This window comes from Arachis stenosperma, chromosome 9 (assembly GCF_014773155.1).
Source record: "Arachis stenosperma cultivar V10309 chromosome 9, arast.V10309.gnm1.PFL2, whole genome shotgun sequence".
In the NCBI taxonomy this organism is placed as follows: Eukaryota; Viridiplantae; Streptophyta; class Magnoliopsida; order Fabales; family Fabaceae; genus Arachis; species Arachis stenosperma.
The window spans coordinates 30,118,942-30,139,060 of record NC_080385.1 but is presented as its reverse complement, the minus strand read 5'-3'; the positions used below and the strand labels follow the sequence as shown (position 1 = coordinate 30,139,060).

The 20,119-nt window shown below is 30.8% G+C and overlaps 2 protein-coding genes across 4 annotated transcripts; one reads left to right on the top strand and one right to left on the bottom strand.

The window, feature by feature from the left end:
• The first annotated feature begins 202 nt into the window (after nt 1-202).
• Nucleotides 203-3,596, top strand: LOC130947383 (uncharacterized threonine-rich GPI-anchored glycoprotein PJ4664.02-like). The gene is made up of 4 exons (XM_057876074.1): nt 203-411; nt 555-1,751; nt 2,427-2,673; nt 3,098-3,596. The coding sequence occupies exons 1-4, from the start codon at nt 348-350 to the stop codon at nt 3,303-3,305; spliced, it is 1,716 nt and encodes a 571-aa protein (XP_057732057.1). The 5' UTR covers nt 203-347; the 3' UTR covers nt 3,306-3,596.
• Nucleotides 3,597-7,719: 4,123 nt separating this feature from the next.
• On the bottom strand, nt 7,720-13,254 carry LOC130951578 (nuclear envelope-associated protein 2-like). 3 transcript variants are annotated; one of them, XM_057880269.1, is made up of 6 exons: nt 13,069-13,216; nt 12,000-12,249; nt 11,673-11,780; nt 9,515-9,976; nt 9,178-9,279; nt 7,720-8,233 (listed from the first exon to the last, which is right to left on the bottom strand). In XM_057880269.1, exons 2-6 carry the CDS (start codon nt 12,207-12,209, stop codon nt 8,054-8,056), a joined length of 1,062 nt encoding a protein of 353 aa, XP_057736252.1. In that variant the 5' UTR covers nt 12,210-12,249; nt 13,069-13,216; the 3' UTR covers nt 7,720-8,053. The 3 variants fall into 3 exon arrangements, with proteins under 3 accessions (XP_057736252.1, XP_057736253.1, XP_057736251.1); XM_057880270.1 differs by having other exon boundaries at nt 12,000-12,878; nt 13,069-13,211; XM_057880268.1 differs by having other exon boundaries at nt 7,721-8,233; nt 12,000-12,246; nt 13,069-13,254.
• Between the last annotated feature and the right edge of the window lie 6,865 nt (nt 13,255-20,119).

Sequence of the window (20,119 nt, the reverse complement as noted above, 5' to 3'; positions counted from 1 at the left end):
CCATGCACATTAATCAAAGGGACCTTTGGCAAAGATATAGAACCCAAAAAGCAAAAAAGCATGGTTGATTCTCTATACTGTCTATCATACACAATAACAATTAGCATTAGATTTTTTATCCTTTCCAACCCAATCCTTAGTCATAAAGCAAAATCAAACACATCTTTTTTCTTTTTATCATTACAACTCGGACTCTCTCTTTTTTGACACTTTTTTTCCCACTATCCTCTCACCTTTATCTTCAACACTCCCCCGCCTCTCTCGGCTTTTATTCTTTCTATGCTTTGCTATGTCTTTAAAGCACTTCCTCTGCATGAATCACACTGAAATTTCAATACACTCTCCTAATGGCTAAGGAAACTTCTCTGTGCTTCTTGTTTCTCTCATTTTTCATTACCTCATCGTGTTCTGGTAAGTAGAGTTGAATTCTGAAAGAAAAAAAAAGGTGGTAATAATGATTCTAGTCAACTTGTTTATCTTTATTTTTGTGGTGAGAATTGATGTTCTTCAGATTCTTGATCTTCTTGTTTCACCCTTCTATTTTGTTTGTGCAGGAGATTTAGTGGGATTTTCAATCAACGTGCCACAATCGCGTAATCGAATCTTAGTCACAGATCGTAGGATCTTGAACTCTCCAACAATCTCCGATTTCTCGATTGATTTCTACCTCAATAAAAGCCTAACTCAAAACTTCATCACTTCAAAACCCTGTTCACTAGTTCCATGGCTAAATTCCCACGTACTGAACTTACTTCCAAAACAAAACATCAAAAGCATCAGTTTTTCTTGTGGAAGTGAGTGCTTCACCAAGAATCAGATACCTTCACTGGTATCTTCTCTTAGATCAGTTCATTCAGTTCTAACTAACAAAGTAAAACTCTCTGTAGCGTTTCCTTTGTCATTGTTAGAAAATTTGAAGAGCGCATCGCATGAGAGAGATCTAAGTAGCATCCTTTCATTTATAAAAGAAACAAAATCTTATGTGATGATAGAGGACAACATGAACAAATATTTGGATGTTAAGTTTATTCTAGAACGTGCCACGACTGCTGCTTCTACTCTTGGTTGGGAAGACGTTCCTCTGATTCTATCAATCAAGAGTAAAGTAATCCCGATTTCGGCGAAACTATCAATGTCAAAGCACATGGAATCAAGAAGCAACAAGATGATGGAAAGAATAGTTGCATTGTATGCACAAGAAGTAGACACAACAGAGGAGGAGGATCTGTTTCCGGAATCCAACAAAAGAAGAACTCTAGATGAAACAACAAACTCAGTAATCACACCACCAGATACACCAACCATAATCACAGTTCCTTCAACGAACCCTGTCACAATTTCACCAACAACAACCAATCCATCCACAATGCCAGTAACAATTCCTTCTTCAACACCGGTTCCTTTAACAACAAATAATCCACCGCCAGCACCGGTAACCAATCCTGGAACATCTTTTGCACAGCCGCCTCCCACTGCACCTGCCCTGCCGCCTCCGGCCACACAGGGTGGTGGACAGAGCTGGTGTGTGGCGAAGAATGGGGCGGCGGAAACAGCGCTTCAAGCAGCATTGGACTATGCTTGTGGAATGGGGGGTGCTGATTGTTCTCAGATACAGCAAGGTGGAAGTTGTTATAGTCCAGTTACTCTGCAGAATCATGCTTCTTTTGCTTTCAATAGTTACTATCAGAAGCATCCTGGATCAACAAGCTGTGACTTTGGAGGAACTGCTACCTTAGTTAACACCAATCCAAGTAAGATCTTAGTAGTTTAGTAGCTTATGTATGTTTTCTTTTAGATTTTTTTATTCCTATCATGATTCAAGTGCTAAAAGTACCAGTGAAAATTTTAAATCTTAGGTAACAAACTAGAGAAAATTAAAATGATTTAGGTGAGTAATTATAAGGAACAAAGGAGAATTAACCCAGAAGAAACCATAACGCGTGCAATGTAAAAGGATTAAGATTCAAATCCCTGAAATGAATTACACGTGAAAATTATGTGGCTGATAAAATTACTAATTCTGGGGTAGATTTGTCTAACAGATCAAATCTTTTTGAGTACCTCAGGAAAATTTTTGTTTATGCATTACTAATTTGGTCAGTAACATTATTTTTTTAGGATAATTTTAATACAAGTATGTGTCTAATAAAATTTATTATTACATTTGTCAATGAAAATATTTTATACTAAAATCTAAATGTTAAACTCTAAATGTTAAATCATAATAGTATTTTACCCTTTAAGCATTTGTTAGTTAACCAAAAACGGATCTATAATTTTTGAACTGTGATCAATTTGAATTTCTATACTCAAGATACATATAGTGAGACCTTTTTGTTTTCTTTTCTCTTGTTAATGTTTTATATGATGATTTACAACATTTGTGAGCGTTTTTGTTAATGGGTTCTTCTGCATATTGTGATTAGGCTCCGGGTCTTGCATTTTCCCATCATCGTCGTCATCATTAAATTCACAATCACCAACAACACCTATGCAATCACCCCCAACAACAACAACAACTACACCACCAATGACAACAACTCCACCAAGCACCACAACTTATCCACCATCAACTCCAAAATCACCACCTACACCTTCAACTCTTACAGCGCCACCAACAACACCTTCTTCGTCGTCCTCGTCGTCATCTACTACAGGATCTGGCACATCCGGGTAAGTGAACTTCAATGACAAAATATAGGAGGGTAAATATTTAAATTAGTTCTAAGAAAATTCCATATATAATATTTTGGCCTCTTAACAAATTTTTATTCGCTCAAAGTTCTCTAGATTTTTCTCGGATAAATTGACTCTTCTGTCGTTTTTAGTCCACCTTTTGATATTTATGTTGGAGAAATAAATTCTTAAAAATTTTATTATAAAATAATTAGATCTAAAATATATTACTATAAAAATTTATTTTTCTTTAACGAAATTAAATTAATTAATTTTTGAGAATTTTCAAAAATAAAAATTTGTTAGGAACAAAAAAATGTCCGATTTAAAATTTGTCGAGGAACAATTTTGGTGTTTACTGTATACATGACATGAAGATTGCCGATTGTGGTTTTTATATGACATGAAATTTCTTTTGCAGCTATGGTACCCCACCTTCAGTGTTGAACTCAAGCAGCCCAACAACATCAACATCAGGTATAATGCCAGGTTTTGGGTCCCAAACTACTCCTCCTGAAGCAAGCACCACCACCACGTCATCATCGTCCTCCTCACTATTACCCATTGTTGGATACATGGTTCAGCTTTTGATATCATTTGTCACTGCAACACTCATTTTGCTCCCTTAATTTTAAGAGAAAGAATGAAACAAACAAGTTTACCATGCGGATCATATAGTACTATTGAGTTTGTACTTTGTACAGGTATCTTATATTATATAGGTGCAGAATGAGAGTTTGTAGAGTACCATAGTTAGAAGAGGATTGCATTTCTTCTATGGTGGTATTGTACATATATTTTGAGAGCTTTGGTAGTTTAACTTATGGACTCTTATGATGGAGCATGAACTTTAGTGTATGTAAATCGATCGATTAGACTTGATTTGGAAATTGATTTGCTGGGGTTGTTGTTCGCTAAAATAGTTCAATTCATTATATTATGCAGAGAATCCATTTTGATTTATCATTAGGTGACAGTAAAAGTAGTGTATTTATTGGTTTCACTTTGACATGTGAGGCAGTAACAAATACAAAGCTAAAAGCATAGTCATCAATCTTATACTCTCGAAAGAAAGAAAGGGTGGAGGTGGGTGTCTCCCTTGAGTAGTTGAGTTACCATGGATTGCTAGAAATCATTGCACACGAGTCCAAGAAATGCAATTATGTGGAAGGGTTTAAATCGGTTGTACTTGCAGATTTGGTTGCAATTGTGATTGTTAGGACTGTACATACTACAATCATCATAATGTTGAACAAAGTGGAACACACCATATGGAAAAGTTGACTTTGAAAAAGATTTTATTATTTATTGTGATAACAAACATTTGGTTGAATGATTTTGTTGATTGATTGAAGATAGATTTTGTTTTGAGGGTTACCTGAAACAATGATTTAGACCTGAATGTGAGGTTCAGATTCTTTTTGAGACAGCGTCTGACTTCTTGTGCTGAGGTGCTGCCGAGTTCTTCGTGAGGAGGTGGGGGTGGTACCTGCAAGAGACACCGATACTTAAGTTAGCAAGGGCTTTTAGCAGGTTTTAGTAGATTAGAACGTGAATATACTTGAGAGGTGTTAATGTATTTATAGTAAAGCCAATAACCAGATTTTTTAGAATAGCTCTACTTTTTTAAGTGAACGATCATTTTCTTTATCTTGAGAATTTGTTGAGATGTATCTTTTAGGTGAAATAGAGATAGTAGGAGAGATTTAGGGAGACAATTACTTATCCAGAGCAAATAGAACCGGTCCCTTGTCCCTTGTGTCGTGTCCGACTTCTTTAAGAAGTCAGGTAAACGGTGGAGGTCATCTTTTTGGGATATACTTTTTTATTCTTATTGAACCTGGCTTTATACTTTGGATTAGGATATGAACAGATTTTAATTTATAATTTGATTGAATGTGCTATAAAATTTTAGGACCATTAATGGTGTTAATGCTGATTTGATTATATTTAAAAAAAATCAACCATCAAGAACAAGATATGAAAAGATTAGATATGGTTAAACAAAAAAGGAAAGTATTATCAGAATTATGATAATAGTTTGATAGCAGCGGCTAGTGAAGTCTCAAATTTGGCTATAAAAAGAAGATGAGCCTTCAGATAAATTCAAAGAGAAAATTTAGAAATTATACACTACATGTGAGAACGTCATTTTTCTTCATATGGTCTCAATTTGATATATTCAGATTTTGTTGAGTCTTCATAGCATACAAAAAAAATGTTTATAATTCAGTGAGAGATTATATTGAAAAATTCTATGAGTGAAAAGACATATGTTAGGAAGAAAAGCCTAAAACAGTTTCAGATTAAGTTTGTCTTGGATTTTTGTTTGGCCTTAGCGATTTGGTTTGGTCTTAGCATTTGTTTGTGAAGTACGGAGTTGTTGCTTAATTTATCTTGGTGTTGAATCGATTCGGTTCGTTTGTCTGTCTTGGTTTTGGCACTGACGATTGTAATCTTGAAATCGATATAGTGATATTCTACTATTATTGCGGTAGAAACTGGATATAGACCTCATTGCACTTCAAGATTAAACCAAGATACATGCTGGTGTCATTCTCTCTACTTTTTCTTTTTTATTCTTCTGTAATTGCAAGAGAATAAACAGAAAAATCTCTTGTTAGTTCAGTAACATGCTTTAATTTAAAAAGAGTGTCTTAATTCTAATTATCCTTTCTCAACAAGGTCTATAAAACTTTCAAAAAGAAATTAAAAAAATCAAAGATACATCTTGAATTTTTTTTGCATTGCCATCAACAATTAGAACCACTGTTATTCTACTCTTTGTAACTTTTAAGTTTTAATCAATCTTGTAATAATTTCTGCTACACCTACTTAATGATTTGTTTTGAAAGATTTTTTATTCATTTCCAACCAAATATTCTAAATCACGAACATTTTTTACAATTTTTATTTTTCATTAACACATTCAACTTTTAAAATATTGCTTTGTAATGTCTGAAATGGTCTAACTACTATCACATCAAGAATCCAAACAGAGGTGGCAACATGTACCCTACCTGCGAGTACCCAACCCGACCCCACCCGATCCGTAGCGCTAGGATAGAGTGCGGGTTGGATTCTCGTACGGGTTAGATAAAGTGCGGATTAAGGCTCAACCTTATCCGACCAACCCGCACCCTATATACGTATATGTTGTATATTTATATAAAAATATGTTTCAAGTGGATGTTGAACCAAAAACCTCTTACTAAATGTAAAAGATTCTTAGCCACTAAAAGAAGATTATTAATTGATAATTTATTTATTTTTTAACATAAAAGTCAGTTCTATTTTAAATTATCATGAAATTATATAATAATTTTGTATCTTTTTTGTAATTCGTGGGTAGAGTCAGGTACCTGCGAATTAAAAACAGATAGGATTAGGATTGAGATATTCTTAACCCGCGGATAGAGTAGGGTTGAGTTTATATAAAAATCTCATCCTGCGAATAGAGTTAAAGCTGACTTCAAACCCTACTCTACCTTACCAATTACCACCCCTAATCCAAATACACCACATCTACTAAGAAAACTCAAACAATAAACAAGTAATATACAGTTTTAACATCCTTATTATATATCACATACATATTATCACTGTGTTCAATAATACCTATTATATTTAATTTATCTTTAAAATTAACTCTATTGACCAATAATAACCAAGAAAAAATTCAACTCCGTATTGGCTAGGGGTGGCAAAACGGGTCGAGCCCGTCGGGCCAATCCGCTAAACCCACTAAAAAAGGCGGGTTGGGTTAGGATTTGGAGTCCGCCAAGTTTAAAAAATCCGTCAAACCCGCACCGCCAAATTAGTGGATTTTGGCAGGGCGGCGCGGACCGGTCCACCGGGCCGAAGATTTTTATTTTTTTATTTTTTTTATTAAATAAAAGAGTAATTACTGTTATAAAATTAATAATTATAAAATTTTTAAACACTTTTTTTCATTTTTTGTTTTTATTCTTCTTTTAGTTATTAACTTTATTTATTTTATTTTACAATTTCGTATATATGCTCAAATTATGTGATTTATTTTTTAAAATAAAGATGATTTTATTAACAAATATTATTTTGAACAATTTTATTGAAGTTAAAAATAAAAAAAAATAAAAAAAATAAAAAAAATTATATTATAATTTGACTATTTTTTATTTGTATTTAACTTTTTTAATTATTATTTTTTGGTTAATTTTAATGAATTTTATTTTTCAAAAAAAAAAAAGAGTCAAGCGGGCTAGTCCGCCAACCCGCCAAATCGCCATAAAACGGGGCAGACTAGCATTTTGAACCCATTTTAATTGGCAGATTTATAGGGCGAGTTGGGGCAGACTGGCCCGCTTTGCGTCCCCATTAACCACTCGGGCATCGACCCAGGAAGAATCAATTTGATTCTTTTTAGATGATCCATGATCAACTTCCTTTCATAGTACCCTACTCCTAGGGGAAGTCAAATCCCCGTTGCCTCCTTGAAAGAGAGATGTCTTGTACCACTAAACGATGAGGGCCTACTTTTCTGACCGCCGTTATACTATGTTCTTAGTATAAATAGTTTTTTTTTAATTGTCAATAGATTGGAATGATATGATTCGCTCAGAAGGATCTCCCCCCCCCCCCCTTTTTTCAAAACTCCATACCTTATATTTGGGGAGTTCATCATCACGATTTTTAAATTGTTCATTCCAATCGCCAATCTATAATTCCAAAAAAAGTAAGATTTTTCGGGATGTGGTTAATTTGCTAGAAAAAGCGTAGCGTGGGTTAAAACTTCATTTCTTTTATTCATTTTATAAAAATAAATATATCTCTATCTCATCCTAAACCGAAAAAACCACGAATAAATATGAAAATCGGGATAAAAAGATATGGATCCTAGTATTGGCATTGCCTCCTTATGTGACTCCATTATATTTAGGATGCATAAAAGTGTACAGAATAAAGCTGGAAAATAAAATTATTAAATATTACTCAGATATAAGAGAATAAAAATATAAATAAACCAAAGAAAAATCCACGGTGATAAATTTCTGGACCAGCAGATATCTTTGGAGTAGAAAATACAATTTTAGTAAACAAAATGAATGTAGTAACTAGTAACTAATCCAAAAGAAATATTTACGGAACAACCATTAGCTTAGTCATAATTCTAGTAAGCAAAATTTTACGAGATAAATTGGCTAAGCTTAAACATATAATATAATGGAGTTTTATAAAATACAGAAGCTAAAGCTAGATTATCTCTAAAACTGCATTTGTACGGCTTCTACAACTAGTCTTAACTATTCTCTACAATACTTAAATCAACTAAAGGTTCTAGATCCCTAATATATACAAGAGAGATGGGACAAAAGGGGAGAGGAGGCACAGAAACGGTTCACCGCTTTGAAAATACTACCAAAACCAGCATGGACATAGAGACTACTAATTTGAATCCAGATGTGTCCCAGAAATTCTGTTGATGATGATGCTTTTCTGCATCCTCGGGTGCTCTGTGTTGTTTTGCTGCTAATTGATCTCTCAGTTCTTTAATTGCTTTGTCCCTCCTTTCTCCCATCTGTACAATGAAATACTCTCACCGTTACATTTGTGTAAATATCTAACTTGTTTAAAATCTCAAAGAAATAATTAAAAAACACTTTTCTTTATAAATGGCACAGGCCTTATGAATATGAAAAAAGGTTTGTGCATTTGATCGAAGTTTTTTGAGAAACATTTGAATAATTATTTACAAGATAGATCCAAAAAATTAAGGCAATTTCTTTTTAAATTATTTTCTTTAAAAATTCTTTTATTATTCACAAAAAAAATCGTAAAAATTCTCTAAAATCACAAAATTTTAAAATAGAGTATTTTTTTATTTGCGGGCAAAAGATTGAGTAAAAATTTAATTTCCAAAGTTTTTTGAGAATATATATTCAATATCTAAAGTTTTTTCAAATTTTCATAATAATAGATAAAATGAAATAGTTGGAGTATGTGATTTTGAGTATGACATTCAAGCTCGGGTTGGTAAAATTTTTTGACGCATTTCATTTTGTGTTTGATAAATAAAAAAAATATTTGTACTTGTAACTTCTAAAAATTAAGGATGCTTTTTAAAACACCTAAAGAAAAATTTTCAAAGTTGATTTGTATTTATTAAAATTAAAAAGTCTAATATAATCTCGTATATTAATAAATATCTAAATTTATTCTTATAGTTATATCTATTATAATCTTTATAAATTTTAAAAACTATTTACCAAATACAATTGTTGTTAATTGCACTTATTGAAAATTATTTTTAATTTGATTTATCAAACACAAAATAAACTATTTTGATAAACTAAGATTTTACCAAATCAAACCATAATAAACTGATGACATAAACATCACCATGCGTCTAAGTTAAGAGAGTAAAACGCAGGATGCTAGATTGGCAATTAACGAAAAAACTCTAGGCATCCATGAAATTCACGAAAAATATTTGACAGTGTGACAGAGACAGCTTAGGTTTACCCTTTGAAGTTTTCGTGTCTGAGAACGAGCTTCCTGCAGACAAAACTCCAGCTTCAAGACCCTCTTCTTCAGCTCCTGATCAACGCGCCGCTGTTTCTCCAACTGTTTTCAAACATATCAATAATGCCTTTAAATACAATAACCAAGGACCTCAAAATGCAAGCACTAAATAAATGAAAATGATACTTCCCCGTTCCCTCTTATGTTTTATCTGTCAACTGTCGATGCATCTTTGGATCAATTGTACCTCAATAGAGTTTAATCCAAAGATGTACCGACAGCTGATAGTTGAAAGATAAAAGAGAAAGGAAAGAGCAATTAAATAAACTTCCTTTACCTGTGACTCTAATTCCTTAGTCTTGATTTTCCAATGAGCAGACATAATCTTAATGTCATCCTTAAGACTTGCTATTTCCTCATCCTTAACAACCAGAAGCTTATTCATCTTTTCCACATTCTTAGGAGAAACTTCATCCAATAATTTCCGCAGTTCACAGTCCTTGTCCTCTCCCGCTTTCGCAAGAGCCTCCATAATATCGCGCTCAATTCTCATGACTTCATCCTTCAATTGCTTCTGTGAAGATTCCCTTGCCTGAAGATCCTTCTGTAGGTTGTCAAGTTGCTCGCCAAGCCTAGTTACTCGATCCTCGTGCTCTCTTAGCGAAGTGTTTTTCTCATCAAGTTCCTTTAGAAGTTCTAGACATTGGAGCTGTGCCGATTGAGCCGATGCGGCACTCGCATCCGCAGTTGCTCTTGTCACTACAAGCTGTGTTCTAAGATCATCCAATTCCTTCAGATACTGGATCAAAAAATATAAAACCGTGATTTATAAATGATACTAGCTCATGTAACTTCCCAGATAATTAGTATGTTGAAACAAAATATTCATTTTTCTTTTCTATGACTAAAGGTCTAAAGTTCGATCTTTGTTGATCCAAAAGAAAAGAATTTTTGTATTAAGTAAACTACAAGAAAGAAAGAAAAAACTATGGAAAATTGAGGCAAACCCAAAAGAGAATCGTGCGTGGAAAAATTTATTAGAAATATAATCATTTGTGTCTCCTCCTCCTATAAACTACTAATACTCCTATACGCCACTAATACAAAACCATTTAACTTCTACAATAAAATTTGTTAACATTATTGCCAATGAATTATAGCTCAAATGGCATTGTCTCCCCGTACTCACCTAAGAAGTTGCGGGTTCGAGTTTCCATATCTTTGGTTAAAAAAAAAATTTGGTGACATTATTGCTTTGCTCAGATCAGGGAAGTTATTATGCAAACTATACAAACATAATTTTCATTCCACATTCCAGTTTCCTTAATTTCATGCAAAGTTTCTAGCACACTGTAAATAACTAGATGCATTATATCTCACTTTAATATATCACCAAAGGGAGATAAAATAGTATATTAGGTAACATCACTACACCACTCAAAGCAAACCGCTGGACACTTTTTTTTTCAATAATTCATCAATCTCACAACACCACGTAGGGGAATTATGGAAATGGAAATATTATTACATTATCATAGTATCCAGAAAAGACTCAACAGGGTCTCAAAAGAAATAACTAAAGCATAAAACAATCATGTTACGTGTACATCAAAAATCAATCACCCAAATCAGATATCTGTATATAATATATATTAGAAAAAAAACACATTAAAAATAAATTAAACAACACATATATCTATACAGAAATACATAATGGTTGATTTGGTGGCTGAATTTGCATTGGTTTTAACAAACAATTTTCTTGATGAACTAAAAAAAAGGGAATAAGTGACCTCTGTTGTAAGGGCTTAAGGGATTTAGAAACTATAACTCTGGAAGCATTTATGTGGAAGTATGGTACAAACATATAGGGACAAGTTCTAATTTTTCATTTTGTGGAACTACTTCTTCGCTTTATTTGGCTATTAATAGATGTATGTTAATTTAATTACTAGAGGCATACAATTGTAATATGCTCCATAACTACCACTTCAACCCTTCAAAGTGTAGTTTGCAGAAAAATGGTTCTTCAAAAATTGAGAACTATTATCCATGCTATAGAAACCAGTGGTTCTGTTTTAACAAATCCAATCAAAACTAGAATCAATTTTGTTAGCAAACAAATGTTTTTAGAATTTAATTTTGATATATGGTTAGTGTAGAACAGTTTTACAAGTACATCCAACTGTGTAACATCACGTCAACAATAATAACTACCTCGCGTGAATGGTCATCTAAAAGAATGAATGTGATTAGACAACTGTCTAAACATTTTACACTATCAATGCATCAAAATTAAACTCTATTTTTAAAGCTAAAATGGGCATTTACTCAAAATTAGAATAAACATTATGATCTTTCGGGTATCACAAGAGAATTATTACTCTTTAATGAATAATTTTGTCGGCAAAATAATCTTTCCATAGCAAAATGATTTCAATCTTATATATCATAATAGTCTGAACATAAAAAGTTAAAAAGAGGCCGATTGATACCTTTTCAGCAGAAGAGGCTGAAGCCTGAAGCTGCTCGTTCCTTTCTTCCAATTTCTTTTGCAATCTTCCAATTTCAAACTCCATGCTCTTGGCTTTAGTCTCTGCTTCCTGCATGATTAAAGAAAAATTCCATTAAAAAGAAAAACATGACCCCACAACTCAAAAAGTAGAAATGATTGATATCAAAATTTGAAAATTTTTCTCCAAGTATGGCCAAAAAGTAAACCCAATTTTTTGGGGGTTTTTTTTTAATTGTAACAAAAAGGACACAGAAGGTAGCAACTCAAAAATTGAAAATAAAAGAATCTTAAGTTCATAACCTTGTACCTTTCTTGTTAAGGTTTCTTTGGCATAAGATTGTTCCTGTGAAGCAAGACGGTTCCGAACATCCTTCAACTCTGCAGCCAGAGACACCACGTTGCGCTTGAAACTCTGCTTCTTTTCGTTCAAATCCTTCAATAGTGGATCAATATCTCTTGCTAATGCTACAGTACTCGTCACTGAACAAGATGATGATGGTTTCGCAGATGCTGACATGACCAATTTTTTTGAGGTTCTTCAACTATGCACGTCTCTGCTATAGCAATAATAATAATAATAATAATAACAATAACATGTTACATATATGGTGTAATGAAATCGTGTTTTGTATTTTGTTTATGAACAAAAATAAGATCTTATGGACCAAAGATCAGAAGTTTACTTTACTGGTCCATGGTATGAAAACATTTACTATGCCTAATTCGCTCTGCCATGTGAAATGAACATGGTAGTTGGTACAATTAATATATAATCAACAAAACAAAATGGAAATAGCAAATTTATTAAAATAAAATCATAATAACAATAGAAAACACAAAGTGGGTTAGAAAGTACTGGAACCAAATTCGAATTGGTCTAGTAATAAAATAAAATAGAATATACCAATTAGATACTGGTAACAAAGATTAAAAAGAAAAAGGGCTTCAACTTAATTTTCCGATTCACGAAAAGGTTGCTACTGTATTCGAATTTCAAAGTTCTCTTTTCTACAACTAGATACTAGATATTCGTTTTATGTCAAAAAAAAAAAAAATTTAGACTCCAACAAAAATTGGTCATATTTTTTAATTTACGGCATGAATTGGTGTAGACATCAACCTCCACGATAATTGAGAGGAGAGAGAAACAGAGAAAGAATTGCCGTGACCCTCCGACGGGTCTTATCTGTCATTGTCCAATTAAATAATAATAAATAATGATAATAATGAGGGTCAAATGAGGGACATGATCGAAATTAATGGATTCTGGTCTTTCGCAGTTTCAAAATTAATTCGAATAAAAAATAAGTAAATTCAATTAACTATCATCAACTTAAGAGAGAGATTTAAAGAAGAGGAGTTAGGATGATACGTACCAGTGGCGGAGCCTTCAGCCAAAGCTGAAACTGAAACTGAAGCTTTGGCTCGGTGTTTTTGTGTGAAATCCAAAGGGAGAAGAAAAGTTATGAGATGGAAAGAGATGGAATGGGAAGTGAGTAAATGGAATCTAGAACGCAGATGCCGCAATTTCAGCAATTGTTTTTTAGTATTAGGGACTAAATTATTTTTTTTTTAAGAAAAAAGAAAAAGCAATGGTTTTGTTGTCTTATATGTGAGTGAGTAAAGTATTGGCTATTACTTGGCTGGGTTTACGCGATTTGTCTTAGTTAAGCATCAACTTAGCTTCGGAAGTGCATAGCTTCGGAATTTCTCCTTTGTGTTGGCCATTTTTATTTTTCTTTATTGTTTTTATTACTCTAACTTTTTTATATTAATTATCCATTTTATTCATTAAAAATTAGATAAAAATTTATCTATAGTTATCTTTATATAAAATTGATAATAAAAAATTATTAGATAATAATTTAATCAAATATGTTAAATTATCTAACGATTTTAAATTATCAACTTTACATAAAGACAATTTTATGTAAATATTTACCTAAAAATTTATGTATTTAAATATACTTTTATTTAATTAAATTAATATTTAATGAATAAATGATCTTTTATATATGAGATGATAATATTAAATTAAATATTATTTTTAATTTGATTCAAAATATTTATCTAATTTTTATATATACATAAATTAAAAAAATAAATACACATATCTTAATTTTATAGAAAAAAAGTGTTAATTATCTTAAAAATATACAATTAGATGTATTAATTATTATATTTTTATACTTATTCTCTCTTTTCACTTACTCTTTTCTATATTTAACGATATTATTAATAAAAAGGTGTTAATTTATTTTTGTTTAATTTTTTAAAATAGATAATTATTATGTATGATATTAATTTTTTAGAATAAATAGTTATTTTATATAGAAAGATAGAATAATACACAACGGAGTTTGCATTAGAATTTTGACTAGTGCAGATGTTATTATTTTTATTATATATAAAATAGGTAGGAAAGCTATTAATCATTTAATTAATCAAGCAATAATAAATAAGAGTACGACACTGAGACATCATTTTAATTGAACGATATAAAGAAAATATAAAAAAATGGCTTATATAAAAATATGATTAATATTAATTAATTTTTAATGATAATATTATTAAACTAATAAAAAATAATAAATAAAAATTAAAAACAAGTGAAAACAATGAATATAAAAAAAATAAAATTAATAAGTATACTTTTTGTACATTCACTAAGGTAAATTGTAATATTTTGAATATGAAATTGTTTTTGGTAAAAAGTATAGTAAAAATAAAAATTACAACTAATTTTTTTTAAAATATACATTACATATAATATTTTTTATATTTTTTATTATAAAACGAACAATCCTTACCATTTATTTAAAAATGATCTTCACCGTATATGTTCTTTTAATATATGTTTAATATTGAACACTTATCTCGTACTTAAAAAAGTATTATTATATATTAATATCAAATATTTTAATGAGTATAAAGAGATTATATTTTATTATTTATTGGATATTTGTGTATTTGCATGTGTAAATATAAAGTATAAAAGATTAATTTTATGATATTTATAAGTTGATGTTTAAATTTTGTTTAATTTATTTTTATAGTAAATTTTAATTTTTTAAAAATTATTTATTATTATATCTTTTAAATTAAATATTATTTTTTAATATTTTTTAATACATAAACACTATTTTTTAGACACCATACTATTCACCGATGTAAAATAAGTCAGTCTAATTCGATTTAGAATAAAAAAGTGATTCGGAGTTACCTAACCTCTGGTTCGGAAACATGACAAATTCCGAGGCAACAGCTATGTTTCATTGGGTTTGTTGACCACAATCGCTGAGCGCGGCAAATACAAATTTTGGTCTTGAAGCATCGTTTCTTGACACGTGCATCGTGCGTGCTTAGTGGGCCTTTGCGTTCACTTGTACTTTTGTGGGGTATATCACAAGTATCAACAACTCTCAGCAATCTACCTATTTGAATTTTGAAGCTTCAACATCAAATAAATTTACAAGAGAGAGCAATCTAACTTGAAAGTGAAAAAGTAGACAATTTCTTTGCATTTTAATATCACCTTTCAATTAATCAACTTGGTTGATCGAGTTCTTCAATTTAAATAAAGGTTAGAGATTTAAATTTTAGCTATGCATACAATAATTTATTGACCAACGATATACCATTAAATAAAATTCAAATCCGTAATAAATTAGTGTGTGTTTGGATTACAGCTTGTAAACAGGAGTTTGTATGCAATTGATTTTACAAACTTGATTTTGATAAAAAGTAAGTTTGTATTAACGTAATTTATGTTTGACCATCTTTATATCAAAATGGATTATAGTAAAATAAATGTTAATACTACTCAAAATCACTTTTAGATGAAAAATTATAGTAAAAGAGACATCAATTAAAATAATTTTTTATATTATTCTATTATTTTACTTTAAATATTTGAATAGATCTTATTAATTTATTTTATAATAAAGTTAATATTTATTTACTAAATTAAAGTAACATATAAAAATTGACAAAATATATTTTAATACATAAAAACACTAATAAATATTAAATTAAAAGATAAAACACTAATAAAATAAATAAAAAATAATACCTTATACAAAATTAGTACATAAGAACATTACTAAAGGATAGAAAAATAAAAAATTTTATACACAACATAAATATAGTACAATAAAGGATAAAAAAATAATTTATATAAACAAAAAATAATAAAAATATCATAAAAATTAATAAATATAAAAATTTATATCAACAATAGTTGTCATATAAATAAAAAATACAATAAAAATATAACAATAAAAAACTAAAAAATAACATCAGAATACTAAAAAAATAATATAAAAATTATTTATCATATAAATAAAAAATACAATGAAAAACATAAAAATCAAAATATGAAAGAAAGAACTAAAAATAATAAAAAAAATTAAAATATTTATCTTAGCAGTGATGGAAACAAATATGAAAGAGTTTGATGAAAAAAAAATTTGTAACGAAGAACATACAGAGAACTACTGTGAAATTATGTGGTTATGTGCATCTTTTTATAGAAAAAATGAAGGATAGAGTTGGTAGATATGCAATAAATTTTTTACCTAATTCCTCCGACGGTAATTAACCTACCAACGTGAATGCAGAAGTTATAATTTTTATTTTTTAACTTCACGTAAACGTACAGGAGTAAAAGCACTTCTGGATTAGGGGTTCCAAAATCTTACCAAACGTAACAATGGGACGTTCAAGACGCTCAAACGAGCTTTTTTATTCCCCAACTTAAACCCCAAACACACCCTTAATTTTTAACCTGTCATATTAAAAAATCTCGTAAACAACCATAAAAATATAATCTTTTAAACAGATATTTGTCTACAATAAAAAAAATTAGAATTAAAATTCAAAAGATCATGCTTGGAGATGTCAGATAATAAATGAGAACCTATTTGTACTGTAAAAAAAAATTTTTGAAAAATATTTTTCAATTAATCTGAAGAATTACAAATAGTTAGTGAATATAATTTTTCTTTTTTCTTCCATTTTCTTATTTTCTTTTTTGCTAATTTAAGTGAGTTGTGTCTATTTCTATAGTATCATCTCTTTTTTGACAATTGCCTATCCAATACTATTTCGTGATTATCGCTTCTCTTTCCATTGAACACATTAATTTTTCGATAAATCTAAAACATTTGTCTTTTATAACTTATACCACCACCTCTACTTCATTTCAATTCACATCAAATCCTAAAGTACTCAATTTCATGAGTTTTCATTCATAAAAATGTCATCTTTTAAAACTGCTCAAACGCTATTTCTTCAAAAAAAAAAATGAACTAACAAAACAAGGCATGAAGGCTACAAAAAAAAGTAGAGCAACTCTAAAGGAGCTATGAAATTGTGTGATGAAAGTTGACCTTTGTCCTCTCATTAATAAACATATGTTGCGATTTTCTCTTTCTCTGCTGCTAGTTATGTTATAAATTAGTCTTTTTTTCTCTTTGGTAATCCTTAATATCCAATTAAAGTAGCACTTCTGAGTAGTTGGTTGGATTTATATTTGTCAATTATTAATAAAAGTTGGAATTCGTTTTTAGAAAAAATACTCTTACAATTTCACATCCCCAAACACTTTTTGATCTTGCTCAGAGTTTATTTTTTCTGTCGGATTTCTATCACTGTTTTACTTTTCTTTTATTTTTCCTTGCAACTTTACTTTTCTGCAAAGCCTTTCTTTTCTTTATTTTCTTTATGTTTATGCATTGTATTCGTATTTAAAGTCCTTTGATCGTGTCAAAGGCATTTAATCAATTTGCAAGTTATTTATTTTTTATTTTCATTTAGTTTTTACTCTTTTCTATACCTTTTTTTATTCCCTTTTTATTTCAAGTTCTTCTCTCTTCTATCAGTCCAAAATAAAATTTTTGGTGCATAATTCAAAACTGATACTCATAAAGAGGAGTAGGTCTCACTCCTAGATTATTAGATATTAAACCAACTCAGGTTTTGTTAAAAATTTGCATAATAAAATGGTACGTCCGGTGGGACAGTTTTGAAAGATTGTCAAAATTTTGGTAATGATTTAGTTTATACAACTTTGAAGTGAAAAATTGTACGTATGGCAGATAAAATCTCTAATGCTAATGTTGGATCATCTACGAATGATCAGAATCCTGTGGCAGTTGCTCAAACTTCTGCAGAAGTGGCATCACATATAGAAAGTAGCATTCAAAACCCAGGAGTTGGGCCTGAAAAAATGTGGTAGTCAATGATCCACCCATGGGCGAATAATGGGCGTAATCCACACCCACGAACTTCTCAAACATAAACACAACCGCCTGTAATCGCTGGTTGGCCTCCTTTTGGTCTTCCTCCTGGTTACACTCCACCCATGAATGGTTATGTGCCTCCAATTAGATTTGGAAATGCTCAAGAAGTGGTCAATAATCAACCACCAATACACCATCCTAAATTTTTCTGTGATTATCAAATAGGATCAACATCAAATAACCTGGGTTTGATAGTAGCAGTTTGACAATATGTCAAAGAAAGTCATAATGATTTGGTCAACTTATTGACTCAACAGATGACTACTATTTTGAAGCCCAAGATGGTTGATCATGAAACAAAATTCGAGCGTTTAGCTAGACAAGTGGAACGAATTGATCGAATGGTTGATTATGATAAGGATGGCCGTCGAAATGAAGAAATAGAGCTAGAAGATTTGGGGAATAATCTCAGGAATAGAGATGATAATATGAATCTTGGTGGAGATATGAATCATGTAGTTCGACGTGGTCAGAATGCAGAAGTGTTTGATAGAATGCGTGTTAATCAACATGGAGAACGTTATCAAGTTACAAGAATAGTGGAAGATATTCTTAATAAGGTCGGAATCAATGTGGAATTTATGAATCAACCATATTTTTTTCTACTTTTCCTGCTATAGTACAGATGGCAGAAGTGCCGATGGTGTAAAAAACCTAAAGATAGTAACAAAGTTTATAGGAGAAGTAGGCGAATTGATTACTGAGCATATTGCTCGATATATGATCAAATTAGCTAACTTGGCAAATGATGAGAATTTAAAAATGAAATTCTTTCCTTCTTCGTTGACAAAAAATGCTTTTACTTGATTTTCGAATTTAAAACCCAATTCGATTGTGACTTGGGTACAGTTAGAAAGTACTTTTCATTCTCAATTTTATAGAGGTGAATTGAACGTAACAATTACAGACTTAGTAGCTTTAAAGCGTGATGATGGAGATTCGATTGATGATTTTATGATCCGTTTTAAGAACACTAGAAATAAATGCTATGTTTCACTTCCTGAAAGTGAGGTAGTGAATATAGCAACTATAGGTTTAGGTTTTTCTATGCGTTGAAAGTTGCTTAATATACATTTACCTGATTTATCTGATTTGGCTAAAAGATTTTGGCAAGTAGAAATTCTTCAAAGAGAAAAAAAACTTTAAAAATGAGAAAAAGTACAAAAGTAAACTTATTGCTCGAAAAGAAAAAGTTTTTTTCGTATGTCAAAATGGGGTCTTCAAGTGAAGAGTCCGATCTCGAGTTTCCTGAAATTGATTTGGCTGAATTAAAGAAAGGTCTACCGTATGTTTGCTCTTTCCTTAAGAAAATTGCAAACATTGAAAAATCTAATGATTTTAAATATAAGAGTAAAAAAAGTATAGTTTCGATATTTTAAAATCGGAACAGATATTCGATGTATTGCTTAAAGATAAACAATTAGTTTTGCTATAAGGCAAGACACTGCTTTTGATAAAAGATTTAAAAGGAAAGCCTTATTGTAAGTTTCACCAAGCAACTAGCCATTCAACTAAGAATTGTGTCTGTTTTAGGGATTTGATTCAAGAAGCAATTATGGAAGGGAGATTGAAGTTCGATGATGGTAACAAAGATATGAAAGTCGATACTGATCCTTTCGATATTGGAGCAAATTTGTTGGGCCTCAGTGCATGGGGTTAACATGGTTGGCTTTACTTTCTATGAATTTGATTCTGCTTTAGGAGACTTTGAAACCAATGTCAGATCAGTATACCTAGTGTAGGTGAAGGACTGCTAGAATTTTTTATGCAGTAAAAATTAAAAAATTGAGATGTTTCTTTGTGTCCTCGATGTAACGATGTCTTTGATGCTGAAGCTGCAGTAATTTTTGAGAAAAAAAAGATAAAGAAAGAACTGGTTCATAAGGAAGAACATATTTGTCAAAGAACTCCTTCTCGAAGGCAAGAAGGCCGAAATTCTCGAATTTCTCAGGGAAATTTTTCTCCTTTGATGAGTCGCTCACAAGCTTTGGGAGTCCAATGAATAAAAAACTATCAAGAGTTTCGTAGTTGAGGTGCACAGTATAGGCACAAACCTCAAAGAGGTCATCGAGATTTTAATCGAAGATGTTATACATATCCTCGAGGTAGGGTCAGAGGAACTCAC